The following is a 27,079-nucleotide window of genomic DNA, read 5'->3' as shown; positions in this document are numbered from 1 at the left end:
GTTATGTTTCTTAATACTAATAAAGCTTAGTTAACTGTAATCTTATTTAAAAAAGAAAAAAGCATTTTTACCATCTTTTTGTTTCCTGATCTTTTTTCTTATAATTATCCAATTTTTTCATCCCTCTGACATTCTGCTGCTTGAGGGTTTCTTCTGTCTCCCAAGTGTTGTGGATGTGTGACCATCCTTTCCACTTAATTAAATACTGTATATCTCCTGGCTCTTTGTTTTTTTCAAATCCTGCATTTGGGTCACCATCTGCTTCAACAGCATAAATGGTTGTAGTAGCACCAGTAGCTAAAGACAAAAGAAAAATGCATGTAATTCTGTTACAGGGTTATTTCTTTCCAACATAAAGTTTCAAGAGTATGTATACAAAACCACTCATTAGATAGGCAAACTATTAAAATACAAAAAACTATGGGAAGTTATGTCACATATAAATAAAGAACACTGAACAATTTGAAGTGAAAAATAATCTAATAATAATCTCTGGAGCTTTAAAAACAGGGATAACAGGGACAGTGTGATGGCTCAGCAGGCAAAAGGACTTGCTATCAAGCTTGATAACTGGGGTTCTACTTCCAAGACTCACATGATTGAAGGAACCAACTCACACAAGTTGTCCTCAATATATTACACTAAGTAAAGGTAAATTTTTGTATTAAGTAAGTCAATTTTTCAAAACACAGTGGGGTACTCAACAACACACCCATTAGCATACAGTAACTAATAATTTGGAAATTGCTATTTTAATTATTTTACTTTCCAGTTACCTTAAGCAATAACAAAGCCCATATATTCGCGACATGGGGAAAAATTGTAAAAAAAATACAAAACAAAAATTCTTTAAGCTGAAAGTATATAAAGAGAAACAAATGGTTTGATTTAAAATATAAGGAAAATGCAAATCTATTAAGTTAGAAACCTTCCCACTACCTATAATATAAGGACTTTATAATAGTGGCATTTTCAGAGACACGCTGGCCAAGCAATCTACATTTTGACAGCAAATAAGCAAAACAGAAGAAAATTCACTTTCTTTGCTTTCAAAACTGGAAAATTTTTAAGAAATACTGTCCTTTACTCGGGTAAATAGGGGAATAAGCAAACCATACAATGCTTTTTGCAACCATACCTCCTCTCCTCCCAACTCTGCAATCCATAAACCTTTCTATTGTTTCGAATTCCTCCTCCTCCGGTTGAGGAACATCCTCTCCACAGACTTCCAGTAGATCATCTGAGTCCGTTTTCATATCTTCATCTTCCTTGTAGCTCACATTGACTGTAGCTTGGCGACGAGAGCTTCGTTTATCATTATCATAATCTTCATCATCCTCATCTTCAGATGAATCAATTTGCCTCTTTTTTTGTCCAAGAATTTTTTTCCCATTTTTTGACTTACATCTGGGGAAGGAAAAGAAGAAAAACAAGTGTTTACAGGAACACTAGCATAAAAAAATTTTGAGAAACTATAAAAAAATAAAAAATAAAAAAATAAAGCCCTTCTCTAAATGACTATTTTTGGCCTCAAAACACAGAATACTAACTATACTTACCTACTTTGAGGTTTTCTGCTTTTGACTTTGTTTTTTGGCTCATAGTCAGATTCTGTCTCATCACAGCTGCTTTTATCTCTCTCTTCTTCAGATTCAGAATCTGAACCAGACTGAGACGGAGATCCTGACCCCGACATTTGCCAATCTTCACTGCATATAGAATATTTTATTTAGATATTAATCATAAGTAAACTAATTATTAAAATACAAACATGATCAAAACAAAATTCTATTCCATTGACTATAAAGAAAACTATTGCTTGGAACCACACTGAAAATTAGTAAAGTCTCAGTAGAGTAACAATGAGAAGTTCTTTGTAAAGACCTCTTATAAAGACCACAGGGTTTTACTGATCATTTAATTAAACCTCAAATGAAAGAATACTATATGAACAGATAATTACAGGTTTGTAACTATACTATACTGTTTTTCTAGCCCTCTCATTTTAATTTTTTAGAAACTGTAATTTCTAAAAATATATCCTTTTGGTGCTGAAGCAGCCACTCAGCACGGCTGAGGTCCAGGTGACCCAGCCATGCTGGGCTGCATTCACCAAGTGCATCCTGCTCAATGGTGCTGTCACTTGCTATATTTTGTTTTGTCTACACATGGGGGAATTAGGACTTGGAGCAATCCAAGGGGAAGAATCCAGCCAAGTATGTAAATGACAAGTGAGCACTTGTGCATCTGGAGGACAGTTTCCTGCCAGTGAAAGACCCTCCTTTTCTCAAGGAGAGGAGTCTGCACTGTAGTGTACTGAAAACATAACAATTTATGGGATAGAGAAAGAAAAAGCCATATCCTTTTATGTTTATGAGTGTTTTGTCAGCATGTATGTCTGCACACCACCGGCATTCCTGGTGCGAACCACAGAGACTAGAATGGGTGTCAGATTCCCTGAGTCTGGAATTATAGACAATTGTCAGCCACCATGTAGGTGGGTATTGGGAGCCATTGTCCTCTGGAAAAGCAGACATTGCTTTTAATTGATGAGCCACCTTTCCAGTCCCTAAACTGATTATTAAATAATAGTACATGTTCTCTAAGAAAAAAAAAAAGCTGAATTATAGCAGGCAGTAGTGGCGCACACCTTTAATCCCAGCACTCAGAAGGCCGAGGCAGGCAGATCTCTGTGAGTCTGAGGCCAACCTGGTCTACAAAGTGAATAGAGGCTAGAACAGGTTTCAAAACTACACAAAGAAACCCTGTCTCAAAATATTAAACCAAAAGCAAAAAAAGGGCTTAATCATAGAAGTATGTAAAATAGACACTAAACCACTCCCAACATTATCAACTCAAAAAATATTCAATAAATAGTGACCTTTATCTTTCCTGTTTCTGGCTACTTAGCTTCTTTTCAATCAATATGTTAATATTTTGTAATTATTATATAAAGTTCAGATAAAACATACATATTAGGTTCTTACTTCCTAATGTCAAAATCTAAAAACCTTGAAACTTTTGAAAGTTTCAGATTTGAGATTTTGATAATTTGGAGTTTAGGTTATGGGTACCCAAGAGATAAAGAATATGTAAAATATTCCTTAAAAAGCTAAATTCTAAACCCTGCAATATTTTCAGCCAGAAGTATATGGTAACAATATACAACCTGTACTCTACCCTAACGCAGGTAATGTTCTTGTTTCACTGCTTGACATATGCTACATCAATTGTGACAATGATAAACACATCAAACACACGGAAAATCAGATTATGAGAAAACATGGTGGAAGCCAGTTATTTTTATCTTTGGGGCCTTTTTAGAGCATGAACACTGAAAGCAGCATTATACAGGACAAGTGGAAAAAAAATCTTCCAAATAAAATTTCCAATGTGACTTTTAATTTTTATACCCTTTAAGTGTTACACATCAGCCCAAATGACATGTTTTTTATTATTTGCTTGCGTCCATGTTTACTGAGAAATTAACAGCTCAACAGAAGATTTAAAGAGATGAGAAGTCATCATAGTTGAAATTACCATATAGTTCTCACTGAAAACTAGAATATAGAAATATAGAATATAGCACTCAATTGTCAGTGCTTTTCCGGCATGTGTGTAGCCTTACGTTTGATCATACAAATCTATAAAGCAGATCTGAAGAAATTAGACACAATTCCTCACATCAAAACAAAGACAAAACATAAGAAGATTTACAGAGTCAAACTACATTATCCAAAATACACCTCCTAACAGGTGGGCCTATGAGAGACAGAGGAGAAAGAAACAGAAGATATCCAAAGATACAAAAACTGAATTTCATAAACTAAAAAGTATGAATCTTAAGATTATAAACATTCAAAGCCTGTGAAAAAATTAAAAAAAATAATAAATCTAAACATACATAGAACAAAGTAAATATACAGAATACCCAAGACAAATAGAAAAATTGTCGGTCAAAACACCAGAATAAAAAAACCAAACCCATGATCATGATCTAAGGTGTGAAAATATTCTTACTGCTTTCTGGGTCAGATTTTGTGGCAGTTATAATGAATTTCTAAGTGAGTTCTGCAGAAGAAAGTGAACTTCATGTATAGATGAACTGTATGAGTAATTAATACAACAACCAAGTCCAATCATTCTATGATCCTACATGCTTTTCTCCCAAGTTATAAAAATATTTGGAGAGTAGTATTTTGATATCATTTAAAATTGATCTTTAATCTACAAATATATTGGTATGGATACGTTACAACAAATAAAAGAACTGGCATAAAATAGACCTCAGCTGGTGACAGAAAGACAAATGTTAAGGTAGTAGTTTAAATTAACCTCAAAAATAGCGTGAACTAAGAATTTCAAAAACTACCTTTGGAAAGGAAATTTACAAAAGAAGAAATACAAAACCATAGTATTTCCCTGGTATGAAAACTGTCAGCAGAATAAAATCACATACTCATTATGCTTTTTCCTCTTGACCTCACTGGAGGAGTCGTCCGAGTCTTCACTGCTGGAGGAGTCCTATGGAGAATGGAGGACAGTGGCAGTTACTCACAATTTGAGTCTAACCAAGTTGGAAAAGTCCCACTTGCTGTGCTAGTCAGCATTCATTTCCCTAACAATACCTGTAAAGCTTCCCTTTTTGTCCCATGTTGCTTTATGGTATTAGTTTAAAGTAATTAAAAGCATCCTCATTACAAATTTTTTTTTGGTTTTTTTTTTGTTTTTGTTTTTCGAGACAGGGTTTCTCTGTGTAGCTTTGGAGCCTATCCTGGCACTCGCTCTGGAGACCAGGCTAGCCTTGAACTCACAGAGATCCTCCTGCCTCTGCCTCAGGAGTGCTGGTATTAAAGGCATACACCACCAACACCCGGCCCTTATTACAAATTAAGACAGTGAAATTAAGTATGACAACATCAGCATTTTGTAAAATTTCTGACTTAGCATCCTAGAGACCATTAATTACTGCTGAAGATTACAGATTCAATAAAATCTCAAATTGATTTTTTTCTTAAATGTATTTGTAGAAACATCCAGGTGCTTTTGTCAACACATAGAAACATGTTTATTCTTAAGGTCCATTCTCTTAATATATTTCAATAATTTAGGGTTATTCAATAGCCAATATATGAAATATTTGTGTGTACACACAATGAAATACTATTCAACCATACAATATAAGGAAATTCTAGTCATGAGGTCTCAAAACTGGGCCACTCCCAGAGTTTGCTTCTCTGCTTCCGACTCATGGTTTAAGTTGTGAGAACCCCCAGTTTGCTGCTCCAAGTGCCATGCCTGTGTGATGTCATGCTTCCCCATTGCCATGGTGATGAACTCCTATCCCTCTGGGACTGTAAGCCCAAATAAGCCCTTCCTTCTATAAGGTCTTGGTGTTTTACCACAGCAACAGAAACTTAACTAAGACAGGTACACATACATAAAAACAAATCTTACCCAAAAGTGGCATGTATGGCAGTAATCTTATAATAAAAAAAATTCCTTAAGAAGTGTTTTAAAACTAGAATACACAAATATATACAAATATGTACAATACAGAGAGTAAAGAAATCCACAGTAGAATACATATATATATATAGTGTGTGTGTGTATATATATATATATATATATGGACTAAATATTAATAAATTCAAACACACACCAACTGGGAATACATCAAAATATCATGTGAATGAATACATAAGCACTGGGTTACTTTTTTTTTTTTTTTGCCAACTTAACACAAGCCAGAGTCATCTGGGAAGAGGGAACCTCAGTTGAGAAAATTCTTCCATCAGATTGTCTATAGGCAAGTCTGTGGGGCATCCTGAGTAATGATGGATGTGGTAGGGCCTCACAGACACATGTGGTGTCACCATGGGCAGGTCCTAGGAGTTATAAGAAAGGTCGCTCAACTGTAAGCCTGAAGACCAAGCCAGTAAGCAGCACTCTTCCTTTAGTTTCTGCCTCCAAGTTCCTGCCCCGACTTCCCTTCATGACAGACTGTAAAGTGTAAGACAAAATAAGCGCTTTCTTCCCCAAGCTGCTCTTAGTGTTTATGACAGCAATAGAAAGTAAACTAAGAAAATACACAAATATTCTAAGTAACAAATCCAGGCTCATATTTTGTAGAGAACTAGTATGTCTTCATCCATTGAAATATGTGTGCCTGTGCATACGGATACAAAATATTGGGGTTGGGATGCTGAGAAAAGGCCTCCAAGTCACAATCCTATCACCTCAGCTTCACAAGTTCTGTGACATACATTACCATGCCAATTCATCCTATTTACTATTTCTTGAAATTTCACCATGTGCTTCTCTAGTTTTTAAATTCAAACAGTGTCTTCCTAGTTATGGCAGGTCGGGTCTCAAGCTTATACGGCCAGTGCTGAGCTCTAATTAACAATCCACCTTGCTGCAGCCTCTTGAGATCCGGACAGCAGGGAGGCACCATCAAACCTAGCTATTTTATTTGTTTTGCTGTGATGAGGAAATGCACACAAAGGTCCCACTATTTTTTATTAGCCTCTGAAATTAGGAATATTGGTATAAAAGAAAAAGATGTCTGGCCAGGCAATTGTGGCACAGGAGGATCTCTGTGAGTTCGAGGCCAGCCTGGTCTACAGAGAGAGTACCAGGATAGGCTCCAAAGCTACACAGAGAAACCCTGTCTCGAAAAACCAAAAAGAGGGTTGGAGAGATGGCTCAGTGGTTAAGAGCACTGACTGCTCTTCTAGAGGACCCAGGTTCAATTCCCATCACCCACATGGCAGCTCACAACTATCTGAAACTCTACTTCCAGGGGATCTGATACTTTCACACCAGTGCACATAAAATGAAGTTAAATAATTTAAAAAAAGAAGAAGAAAGAAAAGAAAAAAGAAAAAGAGAAAGATGTCTGTATGCCAAGATTCTTGATACATGTGTCTAAATACAGGTACTGTTCCATCCAAAGGAATCGTACTTAGTGAGTAGGCATGTCACTTTTACACAGCAGCTCACAGTGAACTTACCTCTTCTGATCCACTGTTAGATGAAGCCGCGTGCACCTGCTGCGGCTGCTGTGGCTGCTTCTTAAGGATTGCAGATCGCTGAACAGCCAGAATACTGGGGTTAGATTTCCAAAACTGTACCAGAAACACAAATCAGGGAGAGCTGAAATATGGTAAAACTATAGTTCAAACACTTACACCCCTCAAAGTAAGTATTTTCCTCACTCATTATATAAAGGCTGTGTCCCTGAGATGAAAGGAATGCAGGCCTCAAGTGGACATGAGAACTGATGGCATAGTGGGTTTTGTGTAGAACCACCATGCTCTTAGTGCTTCAAAGGTGCTGGGTTACTCTTACTCACAGTGTGGTTGCCTATTTCCTCCTGTGTTAGGTAAAGGCGAAAAGCCAGAGTCAAAATATATGCCATGTCAGTGTTTGTTCATGCAACTTGACTTTTTTTGGGGGGTGATGGCAGTGGGGGGGCTCTCCGGGGGGGCTCTCCGTTAACAAACCTGAACATGATTTTCATTTTGGCACGAGCATCTTAGCTCTCTCGGAACTGGTACTCTGAGTAACACAGCACACACCGCATGCTTCCAATTTCATCCTACCCTACCAGTAACTTCCAAGAAAGGGTTCTGTCAAGTCCTCTGGCTGTTAGTGATAAAGCGCCCTTTCTGTAGACCTTGAAGGCAGATCATGTAAGCCTAACAAGATGACCTCAAGAAACCTTTACTTCTATCCAAAAAATTCAATTTCTGTCATTTGCTGTTTGTGGTGCTAGAAACTAAACCCAGGGTTTTATGCATGTTAGGCAAGGGCTGTACTACTGAACTACACTCCCAGCCCATGACTTCACCCAGTTAAAAAATTCAAATTCTGTCTTAAGTAGGCAGAAAAGAGTTCTCTTTTATATTTGGTATTATACAGCCATTAGCTTCTTTTAAGCCAGTTTGTTAAATACATGGCCAGTTTGATTCATGAAAAATAAATCTTTTTTCCTAAAAACTCTAGTACAAGTAATGTCAACTAATTTCCTCCAAAGCAATAAAACAAAACAAAACAAAAATCCTACTTTCCGCTGAATTACCTCGGCTCCATCAACTTTTGGTGGTTTTGCTTGAACTTTGTTCTCTCTGGATGTATCTGATTCAGACTCTGACTGACTTCCTGAGTCAGACCCAGAGTCAGAGTCACTGCTCCCAGACTGGCTGCTACTTCCACCACTGCTGCTGCCAGAACTTGAGCCAGATCCAGAGCCTGATGCCGACCCAGAATCATCTTCCGACTGGCTATAATTTAAAAATAAAGACTTGAAGCAAAATTCAACAAGAATCTAATTTTTCAGAAAGGTAGACAGTTTAATACTACAATTATCTGTGGCCAATACAAAGGGATATGTTCATTTATAGTAATGGACATACATATCTGTAAGATTATAATCTCCCTCTCCCTCAAATATAATGTTCCAGGCCTACCACGTCTGTACTTGGGCTAGATCTTGGGCTAGAAACTAGGAAGACAACATGTATATAAGTCATAGTACAAAAGCCCTTTAAGAGACTAGCTCTGGGGCTGGGCGTTGGTGGCACACGCCTTTAATCCCAGCACTCGGGAGGCAGAGGCAAGCGGATCTCTGTGAGTTCAAGGCCAGCCTGGTCTCCAGAGCTAATGCCAGGATAGGCTCTAAAGCTACACAGAGAAACCCTGTCTCGAAAAACCAAGAGAGAGAGAGAGAGAGAGAGAGAGAGAGAGAGAGAGAGAGAGAGAGAGCTTTAACAGTTTAAGTTAGGAATTGTATAAAGAAATGAATACACATTATTGGGAATTCTTACAAGGGGCAGAAAGTGAGACCACTTCCAGTTCCTAGCAACGCAAGCCTACTGTAATTCCAACTGTACAATAGGGTACTTGGGAGGCTGAGGTACAGGGTACTAGCTTCCTGCCTGCTGTAATTTTCAAAAATACCACCAGATGGCACTACTCATTGATAGTCTACTTAAAAGCTATTCTTTCTCCAGAATGACCTAACAGATTTGTAAGATAGGAAACGTTACCAGGAAGGACTTTTATTCTACAAATTAAATGTATGCATGCTAAAATTAACAAATGTATCTGTGTTTTGAAAATGTAGTGGAATTTTGTTTCATAGAAACACAAAGAAAAACTTTGTCTGGTGAGATCTTTGGTTTCAACAGTGTTCCCACCAATATTGTTCTTTTCTCTTCATCCCCTCAACCTTCCCACCATTATTCCCCTCCCCAAAACATAGAGTTCTGAGGCCCCCAGATATCATTAAGTGTCTTTTAATAAAAGGAAGAAATGTCCTATTGTACTTGAACCCTTGAGACAAACTTTAGCAATGCCATTAGAGAAGATTGTTTCCCCTGACTATTTTATTTCTCTATTAACTCACCAGGTAAGAAAAATCATTAATTCAAATAACTTTACTGAGAACCACTCACATATAAGGCCCAGAGAGACTGAAATGACACGCAGTTATTACCATCAAAACAAGTTCTACCTTGAGCAGCTATGTAAGCTGATGAGCAGCTTCCTGTGCTGTTTAGATGTTTACAACAGCTCATCTAGACATGACTAGGGTTGGTAAGGAGATGGAAGGTCTTAGATTGCTACTTTGTGGAGTATTTACTTTCTGTAAATCACATAGCATAAAATGTGCTTGTCTAATAAAGTGGGCACAGTGAAGCACACCTGTAAACACTAGGAGGGGAGGAGGCAAGAGGATCAAAAGTTCAGTAACATCCTTGGTTACAATTTGAGACCTAACGTAAAACTGTCTTCAAAATAAAAAGAAGCTGGATGATGGAATTTAGGGCGAGCCTCTGCCATAGATTCCTGCTCCTACACATTAACAGCGCGCACTTACTATTAGGAAGTGTTGAACTCAGGCATTAAAGTCCAAAGTAGCTTATTGAAATGGTTCTTTAGTGGAATGGGGAGGAAGTGGAAAGTGTTAGCAAAAATGAATTCTGGTGTCCAACTGTACAATAGGGTAACTACAGAACATAATAAAAATAATACACTTTAAAAAAAAAAGCTAGAAGAAAAAAATGTGTTTTGAATTATTCTACCTAAATGATAAATATTTCAATGTTATACCTTATTCTTAGAAAGTGAATACTAGGCTAAACGTGCAAGAGGCAAGATTCTTGCAACCTATTTTCAAATTATACAGAGACAGACAGACAGACAGACAGGCAGATAGACAGACAGCACAGCAAAGTCCCTAGAGCTAAGTGTAAACATAAGACAGCAGAAATGTTGGGCTGCTCTTCCCAGAAGACTGTCCAATGGTAGGTGACTCAGCTATAAGATGCTCACTGTTTGGGATTTTATGATATTCTTTCTAAGTTTGTAGTGAAGCCACTATGGAAATTAGAATAGAGGTTTGTCCAAAGATAAAAATAAAAATAGTAACAACTCAACTAAACCACTCCTAGGCTCTAGTCTGCAGGGACGCCTATGCATTCACAAAGGAATGGAAGGAGCCTAGATGTTAATGAACTCACAACTGGATGAGGAAATGTGGTGCATACACACAGACGGTATCTGCAGGAAAATGGTGCAACTGGAAATTATACTGTCACATAACCATGACTCAAAAAAGCAAATATCTCACATTTTAATTTTTATATGTGCAAATGTGTATGGGTAGGCATGGGAGTAGACTGTGAACTTACAAAGGGAATCACGAGAGGGAAGAAAAGGTCTTAAGGAAGAGAGGAGGGAGAAAAAACATGTAATAGTATACATGTGACATGAAAATAGAATGGGAATTATAGAGGTGGGGATGGACGCAAGGCGTGGTCAACAAGAAACGATGTATGAAAACATGATTTAAATGAACTATTAGGGGGGCTGGAGAGATGGCTCAGAGGTTAAGAGCACCTGCTGTTCTTCCAGAGGTCCTGAGTTCAATTCCCAGCAACCACATGGTGGCTCACAACCATCCATAATGATATCTGGTGCCCTCTTCTGGTGTGCAGATATACATGGAAGCAGAATGTTGTATACATAATAAATAAAATCTTTAAAAAAAAGAACTATTAATGTTAATTTAATTAAAAATAAATCTCATTATGTAAAAAGTAGTATGATTTTCCAGAAATAAAAGCCAAAGTAAATCTTAAATAAAATGCTGAAGTCTGTAGCCAAAGCAGAAAAGAGAAACATGTTCAACATTTCATACCTGCAGTAACTTAAAAACCAATTTCATTGTCTTCCAGCATGACCTAGGGTACTGAGACAGTCAGGGCTGTCAGCTGGAGTGCTTAGAAAAAGATTGTGTTAACAGAGACACTAAGATATTTTAATTTATATTAATGTTAATTTATCAACAAAATTCTGTGCAGCTAACTTAACTCCCGGGTTAAGTCCTCATGAATTTCATAACTAAAATGTCATGATTCTGTATCTATGAATTACCTCATAGAAATAGTTTTCAAATTCTAACCAGCATCAATCGAGATAGCCATTCCACCCCAGTCCTAAGCTGTGGGAGCCTGGGATCCATCTCATGCTCACTAAAAGCCTGTGGCAGAGCTGTAACCACACCTTTTGAGGAGGTTAAAAACTTATACCATTACTGCTTGACTAAAAAGCCCAAAATGTGAACTCTGATATTATCCCACTTAATCTAAAATCATTCTCTCTCTGCTTTGTGATTTAAAAACCTACTTTCCTTCAGTCCTAGAATTCACATGCCCTTCCCCTACCTCTCAGCCAGTCTTGGTGCAAGCATTCATTCACCCTTCCTCAACAGCTGCTAAACATCACCACTCAGCCTGTACTCCAAGGTGTGCTCTTCCATCCAGCACTTCACACACGACTAACATAAGCCAACACAACAGTACAACACTGGGTTAGCAAATACATCCCTACTTTCTACCATTCTACCTAACACACTCAGGATATCTTACTATATCCCCTTTCCTTCCTAGTCTACAGTAATATAAGTCTAAACCTCTGCATACATTCTCATTCTGTTTTCCTCTATATCGTTTTACTCTTCCCCAAAGTCATTTAATTAAAACTGTTTTTAAATGACCAAAAAAATCTTGATACACTGAGTCCACTTCCCATACGGCAGGCACACTGTCTACAGGTAAGTAACGCTGGGCTGTGATGATGCTGACACTCTACCACAGAATCAATTCACCAAACATCTAAGAACTGGAAAATGTCTTTGTGTTGTCTGGTTGGCCTGAGGGTCCTTCCTTTCTGAAACTTCTTTCCCAGTAAGAAAGCATTTAAGACATGACACTCCACAAACTTAAAAATGTTTTCATGCTGTGTTTTATTTTACCTCTACAAGAACATAAGAATTTCATGAAGGCACACACAAGTTTTCACAGACCTTTTTCTTAGCAAACAAGGCTTCCTGTTTCTTTAAGGAGAAAATTATTTTCTTTAATTCTTGCTACAGCCACATTCTCAGTTCTAAATCCAACTCTAGTCTTATTCTGAGGTTCTGTGACCCTCCAAATATCTACTGTACAGGCTGCTAGGTTTGCTCAGAGCACTGTCCTTACTGCTCTGGCTTTGCATTCTCATGTCTAAGTTCTTCCAAGTTCAGCTAAACAACTTTTCTTTCCCTTGATCTATTTTATTTTCACATATTTAAGGGAAGTACCCCAATCATCAAGTCCACACCAGTTCAGCCCACCATGAAAAAAGGTAGCTCTTTCTCTACACTTTCCATTCAAGTCAGTCCTTTGAAATTAAAAATAAATAAATAAATAAGATTAATCTTTAGCACATGAAAAAATGACAAATTAACTCTTTAAAAACAGCATTGACTGGTGGTGGCAGAGGCAAGCAGATCTCTGTGGTAAGTTCAAAGCCAGCTTGGTATATAGAGTGAGTTCAAGGACAGACAGCCAAAGCTAAACAGGGAACAGAAAAGGAAAAGGAAATCTTAAGGAAAAAGAGAAGGAATGGAAAAGGAAAATAGTAGTAGATTTAAGATGCCAAAAAGAACATCATAGTGAGTGTGAGAGTGACAAAGAGGTGTGAAAAATGTTCCTAACAGCAGCACCAAAGGGGAATAGCTACTTCTCATATTTACACACTGTATTATATTAGACCACCAGTCAAACCCTGACTCAATGGTTTCTATTTTAATGTTATTAAATAATATGTCATTTATTTACTGTCTCCCTTTGCACATTTATAAAGGCTTTCCTACAGCCAGGCTGTTTCAATATTCAGAGACTGCAGAGGAAGAACACAAAACCAGGTGACCCTGAATTGAAAAAGGAGATCCAGTCTCAAAAACATTTTTTTCTTATAGGCTTCTTTTCTTTCAAAAAAAAAAAAAAAAAAAAAAAAAGTAGTATTTAGGTTCACTACAAGAGGAGAGCATGCTGTTACACACATGATAGGGGGCAATCTTTCTACAGAATTACAGAAAGGATCATATGCCTGCTAAATAGCCATACTTGTACATGTCCAGAAACTGCCTACTAGTCCATAGAAATGATGGTGTGCTAAATTCTGACTCCTGATTCCAGCCTTCTAGTACTACTTAAATCTCAATGCCACGCAAAAGGAAAGGAGAGGAGTTCCCTTGTGTCTTTCAGTTAGCTGTGGCCATCTGAGCAGACTTCAGCATGTAGGACACGGGCAAAAAGAAGTGATGTATGTAACATCTGCGTCATCACCCTAATATGAAGCACTCATCATGTCTCCTCTTACCTACCACTTCCCACATCCCATTCCTGCTGGAAAGAAATGACCAGCACCCACCACTGGATAATTCAGAGAGCTGTCTCGCTAGCCAGAACAAATGTATGGGCAGGTATCCATGCTAAGAAAACCCATAACATCCAAGGGTAGCACACACCCACCTGACAGTGAGAAAAGATTTGCATTTGAGGCCCTGTGCTTGGGTGGTCTCTAATACACTGCACACCAACATTATTTTAAAGGTTTTGTACAATTTATAATTTGATTTCACTTTTTTACCTCAACTAACAATTACTGAGCAGGGGTTTCTACTAGGAACAAATCAGCTAAAAATTCCTGAGGGATGAACTAGGGGAATGGAGGGAGGAGGAGGTGGACAGGGGCAAACATAATAAAGAGCTCTCTGGGAGGCAGAGGCAGGCAGACCTCAGTGAATCTGAGACCAGCCTGGTGGCCTGCCTACATAGCAAGTTCCAAGACCCAGTCTCAAAAAGGGGGTGGAGCCCAGCATAGGTACCTAACTACATCTCTATACTTGTCCTTGTCTGAAAATGCTTCCTCTTCAAAGAACTGATAGACCCAGGACTATACAACAGTATCACATCTTCCCTGCAGCCATTCACACTGCCCCAGATACAGATGGCTGCTCTAGTTCAGGCTCCCACAGTATTTTGTGCATGTTAAGTCATAACACCTTTACATTAAAATAATGTTTAGACATGTATCTCTAGCATAGCTCCCTTTTCCCCCCATTCCTCCATTCAAACTAAACCACACGAAAACTTAAGCATAACAAGGTATAAATATCAGGGCAAAACTCTAAAACTAACAAGTCTAATATATTCTCTTTAGTAAAATAGCATATCTTTACTTGGAGGAAATGGAACTTTGTAAAAACCTTCATTTCTTCACTAAATGTAGTACTTATTCTTTCTTTCCAAACTGTATCAACTTTACCAATATTATAAAAAAAGTTCAGTAGAAATTTTCTATATAGCTCATTGCATCATTCTAGCAATTTACCAAATTCTCTTTTGTCACCTCTTCTTCGTGAGGTCCATGAATACCTGCCTAACTACAGTATATACAAACTAATCCACTGCTACCTCCAAATTATAATCTTTCTAAAGTTCATATATTATTTTAGAACATGCTACAATGCAGTAATGTATTATTTCTGATTTATTAAAGCTTGACAGAGGATTCAGAAAAGCAAAGTCAGACTCAAGCTAAAGAGATAAGGCAGTGGTGATGCACACACCTTTAATCCCAGCAGCCAGAAGCTAGGTGGTGTAGTACACACCTTTAATCCTAGGACTCAGGATTAAGATGTAGATGGATCTCTGTGAGTCCAAGGCCACCCAGATCTACACTAGTCTAAAAGAGCATTATAGCTCACACCTTTAATCCCAGCACTAGAGGGGTATGAAAGATAGAGGCAGGGACTTCAGTAGAGTATGAGGCATTCGGTCTCCAGCCACACTGAGGAGAGGCAGCAGTTTGAGACTTGAAGAGATCAGCCCTTTCAGCCTAGGCTTAAAGTGAGGAGAGCTGGTGGTGGCAGGATGATTTGCTTCCCTGATCTTCAGGTTGAACCCCAGTATTTGTCATTTATTAATTCATGTTACACTGCAACTCCATGTGAACAGCTTTATGTATGTATGAATTTTGATATGAATATGGTTATTTTGAAACCCTCACAGACTGAGGGTCCATCTTATTTTTTAATCGGGACCTCTCACTGTAACTTACCCGTCAGGCAAATCTCTGGGGTCCTTTATCACCCGCTCCCACTGCTGTGATTACAGCTGAGTGCCCCATGCCTGGCTTTTTGTGTGGGGTCTGGGATCCAAACTCACAACCACATGTTATGTAGCAAACAAGCATGTATCCACTGAATCAGCTCTCAGGCTTTAAAACAATGATTTTTAATCCTGTTATAGAAGCTGAAGTGATGGTTCTGTGGTTAAAAGGACCTAATGCTCTTGCATAGGACCCAAATTCAGTTCCTAGAACCCATGCTCTGTAGCTCACAACTGTCTGCAACTCCATCTCTGGGGGTCTGGAGACCTTAACACCCTAATTCCAGCCTCTTCAGTCATATATACAAATGTAACATACAAATACACACATAAATAAAATTTTAAATATTTTAATTGTTTATAATCCCTATTTTCCTACCCAAAAAGCAGGAATTCTAACACTGTAGATAGCAAAGGAGTTTTGTGGGAATGTGTTTTGTAATTTCCTGAGATGCACAGTGCCGTGTGTGTGTGTGTGTGTGTGTGTGTGTGTGTGTGTGTGTTAATATATGTGAATTTAACACATCATACACAAATCACTTAGGAACCTGGTAAAATATGAAGACTAGGACAAAACCCAACATTCCAACAGGCTACAGGCAAAAGAATCACAGCTGAGTTCTAACATTTCTTGTTCTGTACATTTTAAGTTTCCCATTAAAAAAAGCAAAAAAGTTACTTCCAGGCCTGGTTACACACTTTTACTCCCAGCACTCCCCCAAATCTCCACACTTGGGAGCTGGAGCTCCCAAAAGCTACAGACCATCCTCATTACACAGTAAGTTCAAAGCTAGCCTGGGCAACAAAACCTTGTCACATACATCAAAAAAATTTAAAAATTAAAGAAAAATTAATCTTTCAACCATCTCTTTCCAAAAGAAACTTATTTTTAATATAGAACTACAACAGAAAGCATCCAGTTAAGCACAGAAACAAAGAGGCTGGGACTTCATATCATCACTGCCTGTAATTATTATTACAATTAGAATACCGCACTCAAAAAAAAAAAAAAATCACACATATTCTCTTAAAACTCACCAGTTAAAAGCTGTAATGCTAATTATAGTAACCTATATTTACCAAAACCTCTACAGAAATTGTAACTTGGTTAATTGTACCCAAACAAAAAATATCCTATTGCTAAAATAAAGCTGCTAGTACAAAGTATATTGAGTTTTCCAAATAGGCATCCTAGCTTCAGAAGCCTGTATAAGATATGAGAAAAAAATGAAGACAAAGAAAGTCCAACTGAACAAAGATGTGGATTAAGAGAAATGAAATGTTAACAGTTACTTCTTCTGCGGGGGCATTGGTGGCGCACGCCTTTAATCCCAGTACTCGAAGGCAGAAGCAGGCGGATCTCTGTGAGTTCGAGGCCAGCCTGGTCTCCAGAGCAGTGCCAGGATAGGCTCCAAAGCTACACAGAGAAACCCTGTCTCGAAAAACCAAAAAAAAAAAAAAAAAAAAAAAAAAAAGAAAGAAAGAAAGAAAGAAAGAAAGAAAGAAAGAAAGAAAGAAGGAAGGAAAGAGTTACTTCTTCTTGCAACTAATGACATCACAAGAAATTGGCACAGCCAGTTTTCTTAACTGGTGATTTCTAGTCATTCCAGCTTTATCATTTCCCAGTCTCCTGTGTTCCTGAAAGTGCTTCTCGTGTGTGTGTGTGTGTGTGTGTGTGTGTGTGTGTGTGTGTGTGTGTGTGTGTATGTGTGTGTATGTGTGTGTATGTGTGTGTATGTGTGTGTGTGTGTGTGTGTCCTCTGGAAGAGCAGCCAGTGCTCTTAAGGACCACTGAGACATCTCTCCACTCTTACTTCACAATTAGCATTACTTTACAGTTAGCATCAATTCACAAACCTGAATTAACTTTTTAAAAAGTGACTAAAATAAAGACCAAGAAACACCAAACAAACTTAACCAAAAGTTGAACCTAATAAGCAACTATCAATTATCCAAAAAATAAGCAAAACATGATCAAGTTTCAAATGTTTGCCCTTAAATTGAACTAAATCATTCTTCAAAATAACCTTAGGAATAAAACCTGTGGGATTCAGACGTGGCTGGAGGTGGGATTAGAGCATTCTAACTCGTGAGGCCACAGACTCCATGTCCACCACTGCAAAAGTAATAGTGAATGCAATCTTTGACAATGTTTAAGCAGGGCTTGCAGAACCTGGTCACAACCCAAGTCCATACAGGTAAAACTGGTGGCTTGAAACTTCTCAGCATTACATTCAGAGAGCATGGCTTCAGTTACATGAAACTATTATACAGGTGCATCCTGGCCTGCATTTAACAAAATAAAAGATTTGCTCTAGAAACACAAACACATGATGCTTTTATTTATTTCTTTCTTTAACTCTGGCTGGCCTGGATCTCACTGTATAGACTAAGCTGACCTGGAATACAGAGATCTGCCTCTGCCTCCTGGAGTGCTGGGATCATAAGGCATGTGCCATGAAAAATATCATCTTCGTAGAATCTCTTCTGACACAGCTTACCCCCTTCTCTCCTCCCAGATTCTCACCACCTACCCAGTTCTAAAGAAAGATACATACAAAAAGAGACTAACAAAAAGACAAATCAGAAACAATAATATACAAACAAAAGATCAATAAGGGGGAAAAAATGTCCAAAGCAAACGAAATAGCCAGGCAGTGGTGGTGCAGCCTTTAATCCCAGCACTCAGGAGGCAGAGGCAGGCGATCTATGAGTTCGAGGCCAGCCTTCAAAGAGAGTTCCAGGACAGTCTCCAAAACTACAGAGAAACCCTGTCTCAGGAAAGAAAAAGAAAGAAAGAAAGAAAGAGAGAGAGAGAGAGAGAGAGAGAGAGAGAGAGAGAAAGAAAGAAAGAAAGAAAACCAAAGCAAAATGAAATAAAAAGTCTACAAACTACCTCTGAGTTAATCTTGTATTGGCAACTACTCCTGGGTATGAGGCCTACCCAAAAATACAGTTAGTAATCCAAGTGACATTCCACTGGTAAAAACTAATTTTTCCTCTGCCATCAGGTAGAGCTTCTTGGTTAGGGACAGGAGCCTGTGTTCACTTCCCCCCTCAGCCATAACCCACACATTTCTAAGCAAGAAAGTTTCAAAACTATCAGTTATAACATAGCCAAAGAAACTACTTCTCAAGAATTCTTTCTTCCATCAAGAGTTAAAGAAGACTGCTCTATACAGAAGGAATCAGCAACCCCTTTGCCTCCACACTTCTTTTTCTGCAAAAGTTAAATCCAACCCAAAACACCAAATGGCAACCTCATTTCAGAGACTTCCACAAATAAAAATGAAATTCTGTAGCAAAACACATTTTACACTTCTTAACCAACACAAATTTGCTTCCTGTTTTACAATGTATACTAACTTCAAAGGTGGACCCAAGTTAATACTTCCATGGTGAAATCCTATCTGTAGAGCTCACCTCCTTGGCTAATGATGCACAGCCCCTTTTCTTTGCACTGCCTGACAATGAAAAGTATTTGGGAGAAAGAGTAGGAAGCATCAATGACAAAGGGCACAGAGAAAATAAAAGACAAAATAGCAAGAGGAAAGCAAGGTAAAAGAAAAGCTAACCCTATTTCTAATAAATTCCAAAGCACTTGTAAAGTCAGATACCTCAATAGTAAGCAATGCTCCTCAGAGGCACCGGAAGTATGCATGGCAAAATTACTCAGAATAATATAGGCCTTGCAATCACTTAAAATGTGTATGAATTATGAAAGGATATAACCAGGTACTCCAGATCCTCCTGCCTCCAACTCCCTTCCTTATGCCCTAATGCCCAGTTGGAAAGGAAACTGCTAAATAATTTCAAAGGGTTTTTTGTTTGTTTGCCTGTTTGTTTTTCACCTCTATTATCAAACTGGCATTATTGCTGCTCCTAGCTTTAGATAGGGTAACACTGGAATAATTTAAGTGTTGAGAATGTTCCAGCAGGTGATCCCCTGGCTAAGCAGATAAGCTTCAAGAGTCTGACTTCCTAATAGGTAGGTAGCCTGGTTCCTACGTGTACTCGGCAAATAGCTACTTATTAACCATTGCTTTGCTCCTAATGAATGAGAGACCTTAAACAATGTAACTCTTCTATTCACTTACTACAATGGATCTACAGAAATCTGACTCAAAAGTTAGGTATAGCACTAGAGAGGCCAAAGACCACAGTAAATTCACAGCTAGGCAGGTCTACATAATGAGAATCAGGTGAACTAGGGCTACACACTGAAACTCCAAATCTCAATCTCCCTCCCTCCCTCCCCCTCTCTCTCTCTCCCTCTCTCTCTCTCTCTCTCTCTCTCTCTCTCTCTCTCTCTCTCTCACACACACACACACACACACACACACACAAATCCTCTAACCTAACTTCAACTCCATTGAATCTATAAACTCTACCATGTGTATCTTTACTCCAACCTTTTTCCCACTGACTTTTTAAAGCAGGGTCTGTGTAGTCCTGACTGTCCCTGAACTCCTATATAGATCAGGACGGCCTCGAACTCAAGAGAGCCACCTGCTTCTGTCTCCAGAATACTGGGATTAAAGGTGTGTGCCATGACACTGGTCCCTACTTTTATAGAATTATTTCAATCCTAATGTTGTATTTGGAAATATTCTAAAACAACTATTTCATGCAAGATTCAGGATTTGTTGGTTTGGCTTTCTGGTTTTTTTGCTTGTTTTAAATGTTTATCTAATTATGTATGGGCATCAAGTTTTTTTTTGTTTCTTTTAAATGTTTTAAATGTTGATGTAAGGGCATCAGAGAGCCATGGTATGCCTGTGAAGAGGACAACCTGAGAGAACTAATTCTCTCTTCCCAGGGTCTCAGGGATCAAATTCAAGTCAACAAGCTTGGCAGCAAGTGTCTTCTTCACACAGTCATCTTACCCACCCTCAACCCAGTTTTTTTGTCTTTTGGGTCTTTTTTGTTTTGGTTTGGTTTTGGTTTTTCAAGACAGGGTTTCTCTGTGTCCTGGAAATCACTCTTTAGACAAGGCTGGCCTTGAACTCACAAAGATCTGCCTGTCTCTGCCTCCTGAGTGATGGAATTAAAGGCTCATGCCACAGCTGCCCGGTTCAACCAGGGTTTTAACTTCTAGATCCATACTTGGTTGAACTAAAGTGTTTCTTCCATAACTGTTTATTTTATTCTCTATTTTCTTTTTATTACTGTTTTCATAAACTATCCCATCACTTCACTTTTCCTGTTTCTTGTCCCTCCCATTTCTCCACCACTACTTCAGTTAAGTGTCCTACATGACACTAAACATAATGCTAACTAATAATAAGCAAATACTCAATGCCCATTGTATCAGAAACCATGATAAGCTGACAGACGGTATCTCGTATAAGCCCTAATTTTTAGTAAATAATCGTGTAATTCCCATTTTACAAGAGCAAAAATCAGAACAGAATGATTTATCTCAATTCACATTGAGTAACTGACAGAGTTGGGATTAAGTGTACAGTCAGATTCCAACATCTACTGTGCTGACTTTTAAATATAAGTATATGAATATCTGGGTTATAGTATATAGTATATATGAATATATGGGTTGTAGCAGTAATGTGGAGACTACTAGAAATGTAGAGGGACCAAAAGAATATAATGGTGTTTGACCAGGCAGCAATATATGCCTGTAATCTTTTCAATTAAGACTGGGAAATCTTTTTGAGGCCAGCATGAGCCTAAGACCCTGCCTTTAAAAAGATTGTCTTGCACATAAAAATGACTTAACACTTAATTTCCATTAACTTTAGTTCTGAGAAATAATATGGTCCAAGTTAAAAACTCTAAAACTCCAATATGCAAATAAAATAGACTTAAGTTCACATCAATTTTGTCTAAAGTTTTCTTCGGTGGAGAAATATGTTTCCTATTAGTGCTGTCCAATATAGTGGACACACATCATATGTCATTTACTTACCATGTGAAATGTCTGGTGTGACTAACAGAATTTTGAACATTTTGTAATATAAATAGTTGCATGTAGCTGGTAGCTACTGCTATCACACTGGAAAAAAGCAGGTGTAAAACATAAAATTCCAGAAAAAGAGGAGTGTGGAAGTGCTTCATGCATTTATTTGGACAGTTGATTAACAGTCAAACCAAGTAATATTTCTTTACTGTTTCAGCTTCAATTAACTCAATATAAATCGCCAATACATTTAAATTGATCAGTTGTTCTCTGATATCTTCCCACTCATGCTCACGGACAGACAGACACAGACACAGACACAGACACACACACACACACACACACACACCTGTAACAGCTACAAAACTGCTATTAGGAGGATCTTTTTAACTTTGGCCTAGTAAAACGGTTTTATAAAAACACTCAAGCACACTTTCAATTCTCAAGTGGTCAGCTGATGTAAAGTGCCTGCTTACCTCGATTCCCCACTGCCATTTCTAACACTTTCTTCATCACTGTGTCCATTCATTGTAAATTTCAAGGAAAACACAAATCTTCCCACTTTAATAAAAGATGAATATAAATGGCAACTTCCTCGAATATCGAAATTTCAAAGACGAATTTTCTTCAACATTCACAGGGTTTCTTGGGGATCCTCTCTTGATTCACCTGGGGGAAATATATTAGCAGTTAAAAACATATCCTGTAGGAAAAGAAGTAAGTCCGACTTAGAACTCACAGAAATGTACCTAGGCCCTTAGACTAGAGGTGGCAAGGAAGATGGGGAAGCCTTTGACTTAGAATAACTAGGCATCTATTAAATACATTCTTAATTACTTACTAGAATCTTGCCTGCCACTGCTAGTGCTGTTTCGACAGAAGGAATTTAAAGATTTGTAGGGCAACAAACTTTTCAAGGCTAATTGCTACTGTGTAGCACTACTTATATATACATCACTAAAACAAAGTGGCACCATGTAACATAAATTTTTTTTGGTAAAGGTTACATTAGTGACGCTTTAATTCCTATTACCATGAACTTCATATTCCAGCTAAGGAAAGGTTTTAAATGCCCATATGGAAAAGGGTGTGATAAAAAGGTATCATGATTTTGACAAAAATGCAAACGTCAAAATAGAGGTTTTTATCAAGTAGAGTGAAAGGGAGGGAAAGGAAAAAAGAAACATTTATCTGATGTGGTACTTAGGACGCCTTGAAAAGCATTAAAAGGTTGATACAAAGAATATACACTGTATCTTCTTTTCCCGGCCGGCGATTGCCGGGAGGTGGGTACCAAGACAAACAGTATTTCCACCTCTCAAGATTTCGCCGGAGCACTAGAGTCACCTACAAGCCAACCACGAATAAACAAAGGAGATCTCTGGCAGGGGAGGGAGAGGAAGAAGCGGGGGAAGGAGACGTCAGATCCTTCCCCAGCCAGAAAGTACCAAGACACACACACACACACACACACACACACCGACAGGCAAGAGTTATCCTCTGACTCCAGCAGCGACTTAACTCTGATTCTTTCCACGCCGCAGAACAGAGGGTCACCCCGGGCTTCTGCCCACCTCGGCCGAGGCCGACTCCCTGCACCTGGTGGGTGGATCAGGATTTCGAACGTGCAGAGCTCAACCTTCCTACCTCTGCCAGGACAGGTTATCTAAAACCCACAGCACTCGACAGTAATTCCTGACGTTAACTATTAATTCCAGCCTGGGTGAAAGAACTCTAACTATTAAGCCGTGTCCGAGTCCTCCTCCACCTCCTCCTTCTCTCCGGAAAGTCTGCGCCGAGAAAAGTTCACTCGCCCGGGCGCTCTTTCCCTTTCACCTTCCTCTCGCCCCTCAAGATGGCTTTCCCCGTCCGCTGGACTTCCTTTCCAGCCTCACCTCCTTTCTCCGCCTCGGCGCCTTGCCCTCAAGTCCTGCTCCAGGCGCCCGGGACTCCGGACGCTCCCGCGCCTCAACAATGAGAGTCCCCCCGAAGTCGCCCAGGCTCTGCAAGCCTCCCTCCCTACCTCCCTCCCTCCCCGGCCTGGCAGTTGCCGGGCTCCGGCTAAGTTTGCCGGGCGGCGCCGCGCGGGGCAGCCGCCGGCACCTTCTCTCCCCGCAGCCGGGCGCCGAGGCCTCCTTCCCGCCTCCCGCTCCCGCAGCCCGCCGCCCGCCGCGCGCCCTCCCGGGCTCGCCCGGCCGCGCCGCCCTCCCCCTCGGGCTCCCACGTGCTGGTCCCCGCCGCGCGCCGGGCGCGCCAGGCCGCCAGGACACCTCACCGTGGCCTTGCCGGCTGCCGGCCTCCCCGCCTCGCCGACCCGTCCTTACCGGCGGGCGCGGGGGCGCAGGGTGGCGCGGGCCGGCGCCTCTCGGGTGGAGGATGCCCCCGCGCGCGGGCCCGCGATCCTGGACGCCCAGGCCGCGGGACCGCGCCGCGGACGGCGGAGGGGGAGGGGAGGCCGCGGGCGGAGACGCGCGGGGCTGCGGCGGAGCGGGTCCCGCGATCAGTTCATCTCCGGGCGCCGAGGCCGAGCGGGAAGTACCGAGGGCGCCTCCTCCGTCCGCGCTCCCGCCCCGCCGCTTATCGGCCGCCGGCAGCCGCCATGACGCTGAGACCGCGAGCGAGCGCAACCGTCTCCGCCGCGCGGCGCCGCCGAGGTCGCCGTCGTCGCCTCCGCCTCCCGCGCGACGTCACCGCCTGGGCTCACTCCCCTTCCCGGCGCGCGGCGGAGGCGGCGGCGCGCACGCCCGGCCTTTCCGCCGACGCGCGAGCGCGGGGCGGGGCGGAGCGGGGAGGAGCGGAGAGGCGGCGCGCGCCCATTCTCCAACCCGCGCTCCCCTCGGCGACCGCCCGGTGCCGGACTCCTGGAGACCGGCGCTCCTGACGCCGCACCGGTGCGCAGGGACCCGGGGCCAGCGACGGCCTACCGTGGGTGTGGGCTGAGCGCGCCCTGTGCCCCGAGTCCAGCCTGAGCTGCTGCGTCACCCGGGCAGCCTGGGAACCCAGCGATTGGGCAACCTTGTCGCCTCTCGCCGTGTTACTCTCCTGGGCGACCTGCGGCTAAGTCTCCTCCCGGGCGGGGCCCTAGTGAAAGAGAAGAAAATAGAGTTCTGGCTGTTGACATCCCGTGACGCCACTTGATTCCTGAGTGGGTGGCCCATGCCTAGTTCGTAAAAGAACTTTTACAACAGTGCCTGGCTAGGTCCCTCCCCGGAGGGCGGGGAGAAGGGTGTCGTGCGGAGTTGGAACGAGAAAGGCTATACTGGTAACTGTCTGGGGCTAAGGTGCTGCAACTTGGTTGACATTTTCTGTCACCACTGTATCCGGTGGCCTCAGTCTGTCGGAAGCAGAGTCTCTTCAAGCATGGTGATGTAGCAATCTGTGTGTGGTTTTTAATTTTGTTTTTATTATGCTTTTTTCTTGTTATGTAGCCCAGGGTGGCCTCGGGATAATCCTATCGCCTTGGAAGTGTTGTGGTTACAGGCATGTGCCACCACACCAAGGCTGACTGTTTTTGCAAGTGTTTGACAAGGCTGACTGTTTTTTTGCAAGTGTTTGGATTTTTCTGTTTTGTTTGCTGACTTATTTTTAAATAAGAATTATTTCTGACTTCATTTTTCCAGTCTGCAAATTTTAAAATACTTTGTTTTTAGTTTTTAAGGACAGTATACAATCTCGGGGCCGGTGGTGATGCACGCCTTTAATCCCAACACTTGGGAGGCAGAGGCAAGCGGATCTCTGTGAGTTTGAGGCCAGCCTAAGTCTACAAATACAACCCAGGCTGTTCTTGCTGTTGGTGGAATTACAGTTGTATTCACCATGTGGGGCTAATTTTGAAACTTCCTAGTTTGTTGTTTGAAATTAGATTTGTTGTAAAAGCAATATTCTCCAAATAATTCTTAAGATATTTGGGAAATTTCTAATAAAATTTTTAACTTTAAAGCTTTATGTTTTTAATAAAATAACAATATACTTCATTAGAATGTCTTAAGAATATAGAAAATACAGGCCGGGCGTTGGTGGCACACGCCTTTAATCCCAGCACTCAGGAGGCAGAGGCAGGCAGATCTCTGTGAATTGGAGACCAGCCTGGTTGGTCTACAAGAGCTAGTTCCAGGACAGCCTCTAAAGCCACAGACAAACCCTGTCTCGAAAAACCAAAAAAAAAAAAAAAAAAAAAAGAATATACAGAAATACAATGTATAAAAAATTTCAACAGTCTTGTCTGTTTTGGTCTTAAAGGTCAGGTGTAATGCAAAAATGTGTTTTGGATATGTTAGCTGCATGCTAAAGTCCCAGGTTTGTTTTTTTGTTTTTGTTTGTTTGTTTTGAGACTAGGTCTCTCTGTGGCTTTGGAAGTTGTCCTGCAACTAGCTCTTGTAGACCAATCAGGCTGGTCTCTAACTCACACAGAGTCCTGGTACTAAAGGTGTGTGCCACCACTCCCGGCTTCCCAGGTTTTTGTTTTTTTGTGTTTGTTTTGACAATCTCTTTGCATTTTATTTCTTGTTAGTGTTTGCCTGTGTACCACAGCAAACTTATGGAGGTTAGAGAAAACTTAGAGGAGTTGGTTCTCAGCTTCTGCCATGTGAATCCAAGGGATGTAACTCAGATTCTTAAAGCTTGGAACTCACAGAGATCCTCCTGCCTCTCCCTCCCAAGTGCTGGGATCAAAGACGTGCATCACCACTGCCCCACTTGTATCTCTTGTTAGTACATCAAACAGCAGAGTGATTGTGTAAACATGTAAATAGCAGAAATTCCAGAAAATTAGCATCAGCAGTGAGGGGTTTCAGTTGGTTTGTTTTGCTACTGTTCAATTTCCATTTGGAACACTTCATAGTCTTTGGGAGAGTATGACATTTCATTCTGACGTGTTACTTTGTGAAACCTTATTTCTGATACATCCTACTAATTAATAATACATCCTACGAATAATAAAAACCCAGAGATAGATATTGGGGTTCAAGATGAACATCAAAAAAGCAAAGCAGCCAAGACACTAAAGAGTTAAGACTTACTTCTACCAAGCGTCAATCCGAAGAGAGGTGATCCTGTGTGACTTCAAGGCTGCAAACTGCAGTACTCTCCACCAAAACTCAACTCTGAGACTACACTGAGCTCCTGCCTTATATTCCTTTCTAGTGCTGGGATTAAAGGTGTGTCCTGGGATCAAAGGCATGAGCTCTCTCTTTTAGACTGATTAAATCTCATGAATCCCAGGGTGGCCTTGAACTCACCGAGGTCCATGGCCTCTGTCTCCTGAGTACTGAAATTAAAGGTGTGTCCACCACTGCCTAGCCTCTATGGCTAACTAGTGGCTTAGGTGTGTGGCTAACTAGTAGCTTATCTCTTTTTTTGTTTTGTTTTGTTTTGTTTTGGGGGGTTTTTGGGGGGTGGGGAGGTTCAAGACAGGGTTTCTCTGGCTTTGGAGGCTGTCATGGAATTCGGTCTATAGACCAGGCTGGCCTGGAACTCATGGAGATCTGCCTGCCTCTACCTCCCAAGTGCTAGGATTAAAGGCGTGCAACACCAACAGCCCGTAGCTTAGCCACTAGATGTGTGGCTAACTAGTGGCTTAGTGTGTAAGTGTAGCTAACTAGTTAAGAGCTAACTCTTAACTAGGTATGTGGTTAACTAGTAGCTAAGCTCTTAA

At 40.6% G+C, this 27,079-nt stretch overlaps 1 protein-coding gene across 1 annotated transcript in view; it reads right to left on the bottom strand.

Annotated features, from left to right (window-relative positions):
• The window catches only part of Chd1 (chromodomain helicase DNA binding protein 1), a 62,702-nt gene extending 40,613 nt beyond the window's left edge, over window positions 1-22,089 (bottom strand). Inside the window, exons 1-7 of the mRNA XM_027401200.2 lie at window positions 21,903-22,089; window positions 8,087-8,288; window positions 7,017-7,130; window positions 4,460-4,524; window positions 1,560-1,709; window positions 1,139-1,407; window positions 72-297 (exon numbers count right to left, since the gene is read on the bottom strand). Coding sequence (XP_027257001.1) covers window positions 72-297; window positions 1,139-1,407; window positions 1,560-1,709; window positions 4,460-4,524; window positions 7,017-7,130; window positions 8,087-8,288; window positions 21,903-21,955 — 1,079 coding nt within the window. The 5' untranslated portion in view covers window positions 21,956-22,089. The remainder of the gene's footprint in view (window positions 1-71; window positions 298-1,138; window positions 1,408-1,559; window positions 1,710-4,459; window positions 4,525-7,016; window positions 7,131-8,086; window positions 8,289-21,902) is intronic.
• Window positions 22,090-27,079: the final 4,990 nt, after the last annotated feature.

Source organism: Cricetulus griseus, chromosome 2 (assembly GCF_003668045.3).
Source record: "Cricetulus griseus strain 17A/GY chromosome 2, alternate assembly CriGri-PICRH-1.0, whole genome shotgun sequence".
In the NCBI taxonomy this organism is placed as follows: Eukaryota; Metazoa; Chordata; class Mammalia; order Rodentia; family Cricetidae; genus Cricetulus; species Cricetulus griseus.
This window is presented reverse-complemented; position numbering and strand designations above follow the sequence as displayed.